General features: G+C 46.5%; 1 protein-coding gene across 1 annotated transcript in view; it reads left to right on the forward strand.

Annotated features, from left to right (window-relative positions):
* Positions 1–9,704, forward strand: part of LOC104076557 (collagen alpha-1(V) chain-like) — a gene marked incomplete at both ends in the record, with an annotated part of 58,251 nt that extends 48,547 nt beyond the window's left edge. Inside the window, 3 exons of the mRNA XM_009577467.1 lie at positions 4,953–5,027; positions 6,587–6,679; positions 9,648–9,704. Of these exons, the coding sequence (XP_009575762.1) occupies positions 4,953–5,027; positions 6,587–6,679; positions 9,648–9,704 (225 nt within the window). The remainder of the gene's footprint in view (positions 1–4,952; positions 5,028–6,586; positions 6,680–9,647) is intronic.
* Between the last annotated feature and the right edge of the window lie 2,817 nt (positions 9,705–12,521).

The following is a 12,521-nucleotide window of genomic DNA, read 5'->3' on the forward strand; positions in this document are numbered from 1 at the left end:
CCAAGCACAGTTATACACCAGGGCGCAGGAAGGGATGTCTCAAAGTATGAAACCAGCAATTAGACAGAAAGGCTGAATATTTTTCCCCAAGTCCTTCCTGACCCGGCCCTCTGCACGGGTTAAGTGGAGACTGAGCCACTGTGCCTTAACTTGCAGAGGCCTTCTTTTCTAAGCTGGTGTTTGCCTGTCCCTTCTCCCAGCTTTTAAAACCCAGCTGTGTCCCCTTTTCTGTCCTATGTACCCTTGAGCTGTTGTCCTTCCCTAGTGCTGCCCTTGCCATCATTCCTCTCCCACCCATCGAGGTGGTTCTCCATCCCACCTGCTCGTCAGCAATAAGCAAGAGATGGGAAACTGTCCCTCTGCAGTTTGGTGCTCTTCCAGGTTACCATCCCATGGGGGTGGATTTGGGACCCCCACGGGCCTGGCTGCCTTCCCTGGGGACATGGGCAGGAGAGGGTTGTGTTCTCAGCTTTCCTGCCTGCTGGAGGACAAAGCAACCAGCTGGCTCCAAATCCTCATTATTCACCTCCCAGACCGATGACATGCATGTTGCTAAATACAACCACTGAGAGAAATAAAATAATTGCTGGCCTGCACTGGGAAGTGCCTGCTGCAGTTTTAAGGTGTACTTGAGGAGATTACCCAGTTGTTGGGGCATTCTTGTGGCAATGACCCTAACCTGGGCCCTGTTTTTTTGGTGGGTTTTTTTGGTTTTGGTTGTGTTTGGTTTTTTTTTTGTTTTTTTTTTTTTTTAATTAAGGCTCTGTGTTGCCTTGTTGGTCCCTGGGGACTTGGCTGGAGTCTGCTGACTGCTGCGCTCCCGCATCCCCCCTGGAGCATTGCCTTAAAGACCCCCACCTCATTTACACTCCTGGTGTATCTATTGTTTTTTGGTGGAACAGTAATAATGTTTCTTGTGGTTGTGACATGATTGAGAATGAGAGGCCCTGACTGTGCTCCATCGATCTGCAAGCTCAGAAAGTCAATATGCAGCTGCGGGCTCAGCCCGTGGCTGGGAGCCGGGGCCATGGCTCAGAGAGGTTGGCTTAACCCTTGAGACACTGCGGTCCTTGTTCCTCCTGCACTACTCCAGCAGAAAGACCAAGGGAGGGCTCTGCATCCTTGGGTGTCGGACTTCATAGAGGATGGGCGAGCTGGGCAGGGTCCCAGCAGTGGCTTGCATCTTGCAGTGGTCTAGGATTAGTTAACAGAGCTGTGTGGCTTCATCAGGCTCTTGGTGGGTCTTCATCCTGCATGGGTCCTACATGCTGCCCAGCTTTCTCTTCTCCTCCCCTTGATGTGCTGCTTCTGCTCCGAAGAATTCAGTTGCCTGGCAGGATCGATGCTGACCCTGGCGACGAGGGAGTCTGTAGTTCTGCCATTTGTCTGGGCAGACACAGACATTTGCTGGCCAGGCTCCTCTTGAACGGCTGTGCAAAGCCAATCAGCAGCAGACGCACTGGCCCCGGTGATGTTGCTCCACACCCTCAAATGAAAGGCGTAATTTGCGTTCTAGCACAGACGGCACATCCTGCTTTTCTGAGCGTCCAGAACAGAACATAATACAACATATGGTGCATAGAGAAGTGATGAACTTGCAGAGCCAGGAACTGCAACTGTATTAAAATACTCCTTTTTAATTAGAGCAGCTCCTCTTTTAATTTGTTTATTATTAACCCTGCACACAGCTCATGAATTTACATGACACTTATATGCGTATAGTGAGGAACATTTCCTATGCCTGCATCTGATAAAAAGACTTTTTATTTGCAATCAGGCAGGTGCACTGAATTAATATACCAACAATATTCAGCTATGTTAATATTGGCCAACACTCATTTAGCTCTGTTTTATTCATCATGTCAGTTTGTTCATTTATCCCAGTTATTTTACAACACGAAGAAGAGCTTGCGTCACTGGCAAAGCTGCCGAGCAGCCTGTTTGTGGGAGGTTTCAGAGGACTTATCTGGGGGGAGGGAGGTTTAGGATGACTTAGGCAGGTTTCTTTGAGCAGTGGGAAGAAGAAAATATGGCACTTAGGAGACTGGAGAGCTATTTTGTAGGTACTTAGGACCGGAATGAAGAAAGTGGGGAAAATGTGCTACTTTGAATGAGATGAGCTGTAGCATTAGAGCAAACTGCAGCTCTGTCACTGACCCCGCTGTGTGTTTGGAAATCTGGGGTGTCTGGGTGCTCTGGGCTTGCTCAGCATGCCTCTGGGGAAGGCTGGGCGCAAAGCAATAGCTGTATCTTCCGAGACCATACAGTCATTGCGTCCCAAAGGACTTATTCCCCCTGCGGACAGTTTTGCATCTCAGAAGCGTAATAGGTCCCCAAAATCCTTCCTGAGGTTCTGAAAGGCTTGATGTTTTCGGGGTGCACTTTTTTCCATCAGATGGCAAGCGCTGCCTTACCTAGAAGACCCCAAATACTGTGAGAAAGATCTTCAGTTGCGTAATTTTCTGACCAGGGCTGAAAATGGCAGAAAAATAATCCTAGAGAGAGAGACTTAAGGCAAATTTTGAGGCTCAGTACTGTGGGCTGCTGGGCACCGCTCTGTCTGTCACTGTCTGCTACTCAAGGAGCCCGAGTACTAACACGCTGAGGTTTCAGTTTAAACATTCCCTTGAAATATTGCATTAGTGTTTGCACTCAGCATGGCACTTTAGAGCACTGCACCAAATGAAAGTTGAAGTCCCCATCTCTGGCTGCTATATATCAGCAAATCTCTATTTGCATAATGAGAGTGACACAGATTTACACCAACTGAGAGTCTGGCATGCTGCATTTCTTAAAGGCATTCATGAATTTAAATTTACAAAGTGCTTTATGGGTTTGATTTTCCTCCGTACCGTTGCCCCCCGCTGCTTCACCCCACAAGGAAAAGACCTCACACGCCCAACCTGAAACAAAAAGAGGCGTTTATGTATAAAAACATTGCATCAACATTTGCGAGGCAGAGTACACACAGAGGGATAAACAGCTCATTCCTGATCCATCGTATGCAGGACTGGAGTTAAAGGAGAAGAGAGAGAAGGAAGAAAGTTTATTATATAAAATGAGTCTGGCCTAAATTATTTATTGTGCTTCTGCTCCAACAGATGGGGCTGCCCTCTGCACCTCATCAGCGGAGTCGGGGACTCCGGTGTCAGCCAGACTAAGTAAACAGCGTGAATGTAACATCATGAGCTTGTCTTGAAAAATGGATGGGCTGGTGTTATACAGTCTCCCTTCAGCGCTGAGGGAGCTGCTGGGTTGTTTTTCGGGGTTTTGGTTTTTTTTTTTTTGCTGATAAATCACTGGCTGCAGTGCTGTCTGCTGCAGCGCTGGGAGCAGCGTTGTTATTCCAGGCCGGTTGCGGTGCAGATCCTCGGCTCCTCGTCCGCAGCGCTGCTCTGCCCTGTAATTGTGGTGCCGGTCCAGCCACAGCCCGGCCGGAGCGATGCGTGGGCTGGGGCAGGGTGGAGTAGCAGAAGCTCTTCACCCCCACCCTGGTGCTGGGCTCTAATTTAGTGCTTGAAACTTTGGCTTGAATGTTCTGGGTTCCTTTTTAAGAGGGAGATGACAAGGGAAATGTTAAGTTGAATATGGTATAAAGGGAATGGAAGAAGAGGGATCAAAGATGTGAGGGATGCAAAGAGATGCACCAGGATCTTGCTGGAAGACAGTGGGGCAAGGTTAATACATCAAATATTTTGGTTTGGTTTTTTTAAATGTTCTGGTTTTTAGGGACTTTGTTGCCTATTTGTCTTTCCCTCCTCCCTTTCCCACCTTTATCCACCTCCCTTTGCCTCGTGGGATGAGTGTATGGCTTTCTGGGGTAAGGTCTGGCTCTTCTGTGTCCCTGTAGTGTACCCATATATACGTCTGTGATTTGTGGCAGGGTTTTATTTTTACTTTTGTTTGATGTCTGCATGGGCTGGAGGGCTTCAGGCAGGTTGAAGAGAGTGAGAACTAACACAGATGTTTGTTGCTTGCCCTGCCAAGAGCTTTGGTTCTCCACAGATGGGTTTATTATTGGTATTTGCTAAACAGGGGAGCGTCCAAGTCCTCAAGCTTGAGCTGTTGGCCAGGCAGTGCTGTCTGCCTTGCCATGAAATGGGGACCAGGGCTCCTCTTGGCCTCACTGCGATGTGATCAAGTCACTCTTGCCTTCGGCTCCTTAAGCTGGTGTGAAAATTGCAATTAGGTGTGCCCATTGAGTAGTTGGATGTTGTCCTCATTTGCATGTAGGATTGTTGGATGGATGTGCAAATCTGGGTTAACTTAAACTTTTTGCCAAATGCACATCTGGGAATACAAATAGTCTATGGGCTGTCTTAGGAAAATTGGCCATATTTGATTATTTATAGCTTCATCAATAGACCTTTTACTGCATACTTGTTTTTTTAGTACAAGTTAAAGATACTCAACTGATGTTAATCAGCACAGCTCCATCGAGATCCTCAGAGTTTTGCTGATTTACAGCTACTGACAGGATCACTCTCTTGTAGATGGAAGTAGCCTCATAGGACTTAAAAAAAAAAAAAAAAAGGCAGAAGGGAGAAAAATGGAATGACTCAGATGACTGAACATGTATGGAAACATATTTATCCTTCCGCATTTTTATTTCACTGACCTGAGTTATGAAGTTTTATCTATTTTTTTAATAGGTTTTAACAGACCCGACTAAACATCGATTCCATTAACTTGGAACATTGCAGAGACTTCTATTGCTCACTCGAAAATTGCACATGGCAGACCCTGGAAATATGGGGGCCAGGATGTAAGAAGAGGGAATTACTAAGAAAAAAAATCCTGTGCGCTTACAGATGTGTTTCCACAAAATTTGTCTGTCAAGATAAGAGAGCCTTTTGTATCGTGACATACGCATTTACAGCTACAGACTGCTTATGTATGGACATGACTAAAACGATGCTACGGAAGTTTATTTTTATTTCTCCTTCTTGTAGGGACCACCTGGTCGCCCAGGTCTTCCAGGAGCCGATGGTTTACCAGGACCACCAGGGACAATGCTTATGTTGCCTGTAAGTACAAGCATAACTAAGAAAGTATTTAAACGAGTTGGGCTTCTTGACTTTGCTACTGCTTAGTGCCTGTTCTTGCAGAAGTCTCCCATCTCTTTTACACCAAGGACGCATTTTCCTTGGTATAAAAGATGGATCCGGATGGTTCCCCTTGTAAATTTACTTTTTGTAAAGCGCTGTAATTTCTTCGCTGGTCAAAAGCACCGGGCGGGTAGGTTAAAATTTCCAGAAGTGATGAATAAGCTTAAGTGTTTCTGACTGGGCATGGTGTTGGAGAGTGAAAGTCATGAAGAAACAACCGAAGACACCTCCAAGGGCCCAATTTCCAGGCAGAACCCTCCCTCCTACAGTGAGGAACCTCTAACAGCTCTTCAAAGCAGTGCCAAAATTGTAAGCACCTGAATGAACCGGTCTCTTTTAATGACCAGTGTTTAGTTTGCATTGTTTTTTTCCTCCTATATGAAGCTAGCAAGTACTGAGTCAGCCTTCTTGGTCCTGGGATGCTAAAGGAATGGTTATATTTTGTATCTGCTTTGATGTGAGAAAACCCTAAGGAAGCCAGCTGCTGAAAATAAGTGGTTAGGTACCAAAGGGAAGAGTCTTTAGTGAAAAACCACAGCACTCTTGTATGGGCTCCAAATGGTAGGGTGATACTTGTGTAGGTTCTTGGCAGGGTGCCTGGGGTAGCTTGGGCCAAGTGCTCAACATGGAGCTTAGCTGACCATTACAATACATTTGTTGGCCTCTACAGTAACCAACCGTGGGCCTATAAATTGCATCTCTTTGAATCTCCTAGCCAAGTTCATGTGGTCATATACCTAGCGCCAACCAAGTGAAATGCAGAGGTGAAATGGAGGTGAAAGAGCCGTCCAAGGAGGTTCCGCAACCTAGCGAGCCCTTCTTGCAAAACCCCAAACACGTATGCAATTAAGGCAGGAGAAGGGTGTGTGTCCTGGAAAGTGGGCTTGTAGCTGTTGGGGGTGGAAGAGGCAGAAGAAAACATTAAACTCCTTCCCTTTCAAGTTTGGGAAAATAAAACTTTAATGCTTGGGGTTTTTTTAAATCCTTTGTGTGCTGAAGGACGCTGGCTTGAACAAGAGGCCAAACTCTGTTATTTGAAGCACGCGGCTACACTTGAGAAACACAGCCTTTGTCCTGGGGCAAACAGGCAGCTACAGCCAAATAACCTGATGCAACCCCATCTCCGGGGGTCTCCTGGCCAACAGCATCCGCACGGGGAATATCAGCCCTGTGAGAACTTTGCATTTAGTTTTGAATGGTGGTGTGTGAGGTCCTTACAGTTCAGAGCCTACAATCCCTCTTATTGTGCATTACTTTGAGCTGGCAGAATTTGTTGTGCGGGTACGGACATGGGAAATGGTCGGTTTGTGCCTGTGAGCTGGGTGACCTGAGAGCATGATGGTTAACAGGATCGTCTGAAAGGCTAGTGATGGGGTTGGGTCAGTCATGCTGAACAGAGTTGTTTAGGAGTCAGGCTAGCATGAGGGTGGAGGGACAAGCAACCATGTGACTTGCTTTCTCTGTCTTGTTCCCATCAGTTCCGCTTTAGTGGAGGAGGAGATGCTGGCTCTAAGGGACCTCTTGTTTCAGCCCAGGAGGCCCAAGCCCAAGCCATCCTGCAGCAGGCCAGGGTAAGTGAAGGGTGGTGGGGATGTCTCCTGCAGCAGGTACCCGAGGAAGCGGAGGAGGACCAGCATAAATGTGTCAGCGGAGATGTCTTCGTTCTTGCACCGTCCATGGTGCTGGTGGTGGTAACAGCCTCTCATCTGAGATAGAATTGCTTGAGGTGATGAAATCTGGATGACTTGGCCTTTTACTAAAGGCCAGCAATAGGCCAGGCCCTAGAAACATGGTTTTAAATTGCCTGCAGACCTTGGACCAGACCTTCTGCTGGTGCCGGTAGACATACACCTGTGGGCTTCAGTAGTGTTTGCTACGGAAAGCAACACTACTAGACTCAAACTGTTTGAGAGTCTATATGAACAGTTGTGGTATGTGCTGTAGGGGTTTTCTTTCTTTTTGTGGTTCCCCCCCGCCCTGTACATTGTAATAATTAAAAGTACATCACAGGTGTAAGCTGTTCCCAGCGCCACAAATCTCAACAGGCAGACTGCAATTTTCTTTAATGTATTTATTTAGAAATACATGATGACTACCCATGCAACCTTTTTTTCCTTGGGTGACCTTATTGATTGATGATCAAATAATCCCTGGCAGTGTTTGTTATGTAGACTTGCTGGTGAAAAAAGATCGGCCATGCACATTCCCAGTACAACTCTTGTTCCCTGCCTAGATGAGTACCTTAGTGTATAAGGCTTCATACTCATCTGTTCAAAATAAAACTTAATTTCCAGCCAGTACAGCTTTGAAATTTTTCTTCTATGAGTGCTTGTGTGAAATTACATTTGATCATTGACATGTTAAAAGCAGAGGTACAAGAGGCACAATTACAGCAGAAGGGAACATGTGCCCTCCTGCTGTGTTTGCCCTGGTCTTGCCCAGGAGGGACTAAATTCTGATTCTAAGCCCACCCTTGCAATAAAGGGGAAAATATAAGATAGTTTAGGGAGGCAGTTCACAAAGGGACACAGCTTTGGGTGCATTGCTCCTCTCCCTGCCAAATGCAATCATCCAGGCTTAGGTGTGCTCCTTGGGTCTGAAGCCCACGTCTGTCTGCAGCTGGGACGTGTGGCTTGGACGCAGCCAGTCTGTTATTCAGTTATTACTCTGTTATTCAGAGCTGTTGGCGGTCGCTTTAGCGCAGACGTTTTGGGCCGGTCTGCTGAAATAGGCTAAAAGGCAATTTATTTCACCCTTGAATGAAATAAAGTCCATTGGGGTCTCCACCCAGCTGCGTGGCACATGCCCCTTTTAGGTTTATAACGAGGGGTTTGGCCTAGCTGGGGCTATTCTGGCTTCCATCCAGCTCCCCTTTTGCAGAGGGGTTTGATTTTATACGCATTCAGGTAAAGTACAGGGCCCTGATGCTACCAGCCACTGCATTTTCCTGTCCATTAACCTTGCTCTGAGAATAATATCGGTGTATTATGTTTCTGATGTTACCTTGTCAGTCTTAATTTCAAGGCTGCCTACAGTTTTTCCATCAGCATTTTATTTTGCTGGGAAATGGGGGTTTTGACCAGACGAACATTTCATGAGAAGCATCTGCTTTCTCAGACTCTCTGTTTTTGTTCTTTTTTTTCCCTGCCTGTTGAAAATTGTGACTGTTATGAAAAAAACAACCTCCCTCACTCAAAGTCCCTTTTCTCTGGTTTTGTTTTTCTGATTTTCAGGTTTTGGGACAAATTTTAAAACCAAACAAATCCTGGGTAACTTTTGGGTTGTGGATAAAAAGTTGAATATTTCCATAAAGGAAAAAATCGATTTCTTGGTTAACTGCAACCTATTGTCTGACAATTTCAGCTGAAAACTCTGGTACCAAAGCAAAAAGGGAAATAAATGATGTTTTTTTTTGGGGAAGTTACAGGATATGGCAGGAATGGAAAAGGAGTCCTGCAGGGGGGAGGATATCTTCTTTCCTTTTTGGGGGTTTGTTTTTCTTGTTGTTGTTGTTGCTAATTGCATTATTAGGTTGATTTATTCCCTTAAAATATGGCTTTCATTAGGCACTGAACGTTGTCCTAGCCGGCAGTGTTTCAGAGCATCTCCCTTTTAATGGGGTGTTGTAAAAAGATGCCACATAATCTAGTATTTGTGCGATATTTATGCCATTCCAAGTGCAATCACGGGTAGATTTTAATTACTGGACTACACAGATAATTACAACTCTTTTAAAGTGTTGAATTGTCACGAGGGAACAAATTGTCTGAGTGATGTTTTAAAGTGTGGACCAGCCCCATTACCCACCATGGAAATTACTGACTTGATGTATGGTTGCATGACTCCTTAATTATTGAGCTAAAAGCCCCCTGTCGCAAATAGAATTGTCGTTCTGTTTGCAGGATATTAAATAGTAACCAAAAGAAAGGAAAAAATTCCTCCAAAATTCAACTCCTAGGATCATAAAGAAAAAATCCTCCTAAACCGAACTGGTATCATAAATATATGTAAACAAACCCCTATAGCCTGTCCAGGCAAAGCTTTGATGCTTACCTTCAATAACTTGTTGCCAAAAGTGTCCATTTTATTGTGTTTATATGTGATGATGGAAAAGGGGATCTGACCTGCAGAGGCAGATTCTTGACTGGTTTAAATGCAGGTAACTCCTTGCCCTCCATCTGCCCTGGGTCTGGGCCAGGGTGTGTCTATACATGTCTATACAGGGTCCTTCATGTGCGAGGTGCAGTGGGTGTACAGGGGGAGGATGCCTACAGGCAGACGGGGTGTGGGTCCGTATGTCCTCTCAGCAGACCCACGCACCGTCCGGGGGTTTTGCCCATTTGTGGTTGCAGAAAGGAGTTGGTGGAGCAGCAGGTTGGACGTTCTTGGGTCAATTCACTGACGTATGGACACTGCTCCAAGGACTCGTGGTTCTCGGGGTGTGGAGAGAACGTGTAGCTGGTGGTGCGATGGTGGCTTTGTCGCATTGCAGCAACAAGAAAAGACACCAACTGAGCAACGTTTCTCTTTCTGTTGCAGCTGGCGCTGAGAGGACCAGCGGGTCCAATGGGTCTGACGGGGCGGCCGGGCCCCATGGTAAGTGAACGGGCCAGCACGGACGGAGCAGACCCAGCTGGTGCCAGCTCCGGGAATGCTCTGGGTTACCTGCACGAATGGCTCTTTCTTAACGTGGTATGAATCTTCCCTCTGGCTCTGTTGTGGAAAAATGTAATAAATCATGTTCTCTGTTCCAAGGGACCCCCGGGCAGCGGAGGACTAAAGGGAGAAGCTGGAGAAATGGGACCTCAGGTGAGCATGGGCAAACTGGGGGACTGGGGGGGATTTGGGGGGAAATTAAGGCGTGGAGCAGCCAGTTCTGCTTTAGAGGCTGTTGTGAAGGAGCGATTTACCAACTCCAGCTGACAGTAGGAAGGTGTGGGAACATCTGTTTTGCATATAAATGTCCCTTCAAGTATCTAAATGCAGACTCAAGACATAATTTTTAGCCAGCAGTGTAAAATTCTGCAGGTGGTAGTCCTTTCCTGCAAAGACATCCGCGGAGGAGTCCTGTAAATATGAGATAGGTTGGAGTGTGGGGAGTTAGCTAATGCTCAGGAAAATGTTCTTCCAAGCCATAAATCCTGCATTAAGGGAAAGTTCCCATTTTCTAATGGTGGGGGAAGTGATTTGTCTCCACCGTGTAGAGCTACTCGCAGGGCAAAGGCTTTTTTATGGATAAACACGTGCAATTCCTGTCCAGAGATATTCGGTCCTGAGCCTTTCCCTTGTATTTTGGACCACGGGCTCTGCTTGAGGGGTTCATGTTCCATTTTGTAGCCCCAGCAGCTGCCTGATCTGCAATGCCAGCAGGCACGGGGTCCATCTGTCGTACCTTTGGGTGATGGCATTTCTTCCTCTCTCCTTGATGCCATGCAGGGTCCACGAGGCATCCAGGGTCCTCCCGGTCCAGCAGGAAAACCAGGCCGCAGGGTGAGTGTCCTGGGAGCTGTGCTGACAACTGCATTAACTACAATTCCTGCTAGAAATTGTTTCTGCTGCCAAACAATTTCTGAGCACCGAGAGCGTTGCACAAGAGCAGGCTGGCGGTCAGCCGGTGGCTTGTCCAGGACCTCTCCGCCCATCTGGGCAGACACAAATGAGGATGAGAGTTAAAAGCCGGGTGGTGTGGGGCGAACTGCAAGTCCACGCTTCCCACTCTTTTGTCGTCTTTTTTTTTTTTGCTCTGTGGCATTGAGGTTGTAGCTGCATAAACGCTCCGGGCTGGTTTGGACAGTCCCCAAGTCTTGGTAGTGCGTGAGGAGGATCCAGTCCCCGGAGGGTTTCTGGAGCTGGTATAAATGGTGCTCACTCGCTTTGTCGACATCCCTGATGCTGTTTTTTATTTCACTCTGTCCTCTGGCTCGTCGTAATTCGGCTTGCCAGAAGAAGAAACAAGAAAGTCTTTTGTGTGACCCACTTCTGGCTTGCTTAAAAAAAAATTCTCTCATTTCAATTTGCAGACATCGTCATTAGCATATCTTAAAATGTGCTGGAAGATAATTATTTCAAATTAAAATCAATGACCATGTCCCAGCATCCCATGCAGTGAAGCAGCTTCACTTCCATTTGTCTCTCACCCCTCATTAGTGCCAGGCTGAGCCCGGGCTGCTGCTTCAAAAACAGACCAGCATTTTTTCCCTTGCCAAGGGAAGCTGCTCCCCAGCCGGCGAGATCCCACTTAAATAAAACTTCACTCAGCCACAGACCAAAGAGCAGATGTCCCTGCGGTCCTGCCTTACCCTTTGTATTTGACTTTGCTTTTCTCTGTTGCAGGGACGAGCTGGCAGCGACGGTGCCCGGGGAATGCCAGGCCAGACAGGACCAAAGGTAGCGCCGCGTATTTATGTGCTTTTGGGATCTGCATCTGCTTTTTAGCGAACATGAACTGAGGGACCCTTGGCAGAAGGAGCCCACCTTGCTTGGAGGAGGTTGTTGAAATGGTCCAGTGACTCCTGTGAAGTCATGGGCTCCGCGTTTGAGAGAGGGAAGTTAAACACGCACCTAGAAGGCAGAATAGCAATCTTTCTTTTCTTTTCTTCTTTTTTTTTTTTTTAAATGCAACTTTTTAAAATTGCTGCATCCTCTTAATGAGATATGGTCCCTTGGCTGCAGTTGTAGAACAAATACTTTGGAATCCCAATTATGAAAAACAAACATGAATGAGCAGTTGGAAACGTCCTAAAATATAACTACCAAAGAAATACCTATTAACTGGGTGAGGAAATGTAGAAGGTGTGGTGAGGAATTTTAATGCCCTCTATTTTTGTTTGAGACAAAATCCCTTCATTCAGCTGTGATCTGCTGGTATTATCAAGCAAGAAAGAAGCTGTTCCACTGAAATTAAATGCGGAGAAAGTTTGCTCGGGGAATCATGTATTAGAAGGTTTAAGTACTTTATTATGTAGATACTTAAAGCTGGAATAGATAGGGGGTTTTGATACAGAGACAGGAGACTGCAAATCATTTATCCAGTGAAGTGCTTTAATGAGCGTCGACTGCCCTCAAAGGAGTGGATGCCAGGGAAGAAAGGAGAACAGAATAACGACCAGTGCCGGAAAGGAGAAGGAAATTTGCTGTGAGCAGAGACTGAGCGATGATGCTCTAGGACCTGCCAAAAGGAAAGAGCCGTTGCTTACCCTGGGTGCAGCTCGGCCAGCCTTGGCCTGACCGATCTGTCCTCCGATCTGCTCAGGTGTAATCGACTTTCCTTTCCTTGCCAATAGGTAAAGGATTTGTGGAAGGGAGGAGCTGGTACTATTTTCACATACCGTCACTATGTGAAAATACAAGTGGCTTCACCTCTTTACGGACAAAAAGGGACTTTTCTATCTACTGGGTGGTGCTCGCTGCCTT

This window comes from Fulmarus glacialis, unplaced genomic scaffold (genome assembly GCF_000690835.1).
Source record: "Fulmarus glacialis isolate BGI_N327 unplaced genomic scaffold, ASM69083v1 scaffold12915, whole genome shotgun sequence".
Classification (NCBI taxonomy): domain Eukaryota; kingdom Metazoa; phylum Chordata; class Aves; order Procellariiformes; family Procellariidae; genus Fulmarus; species Fulmarus glacialis.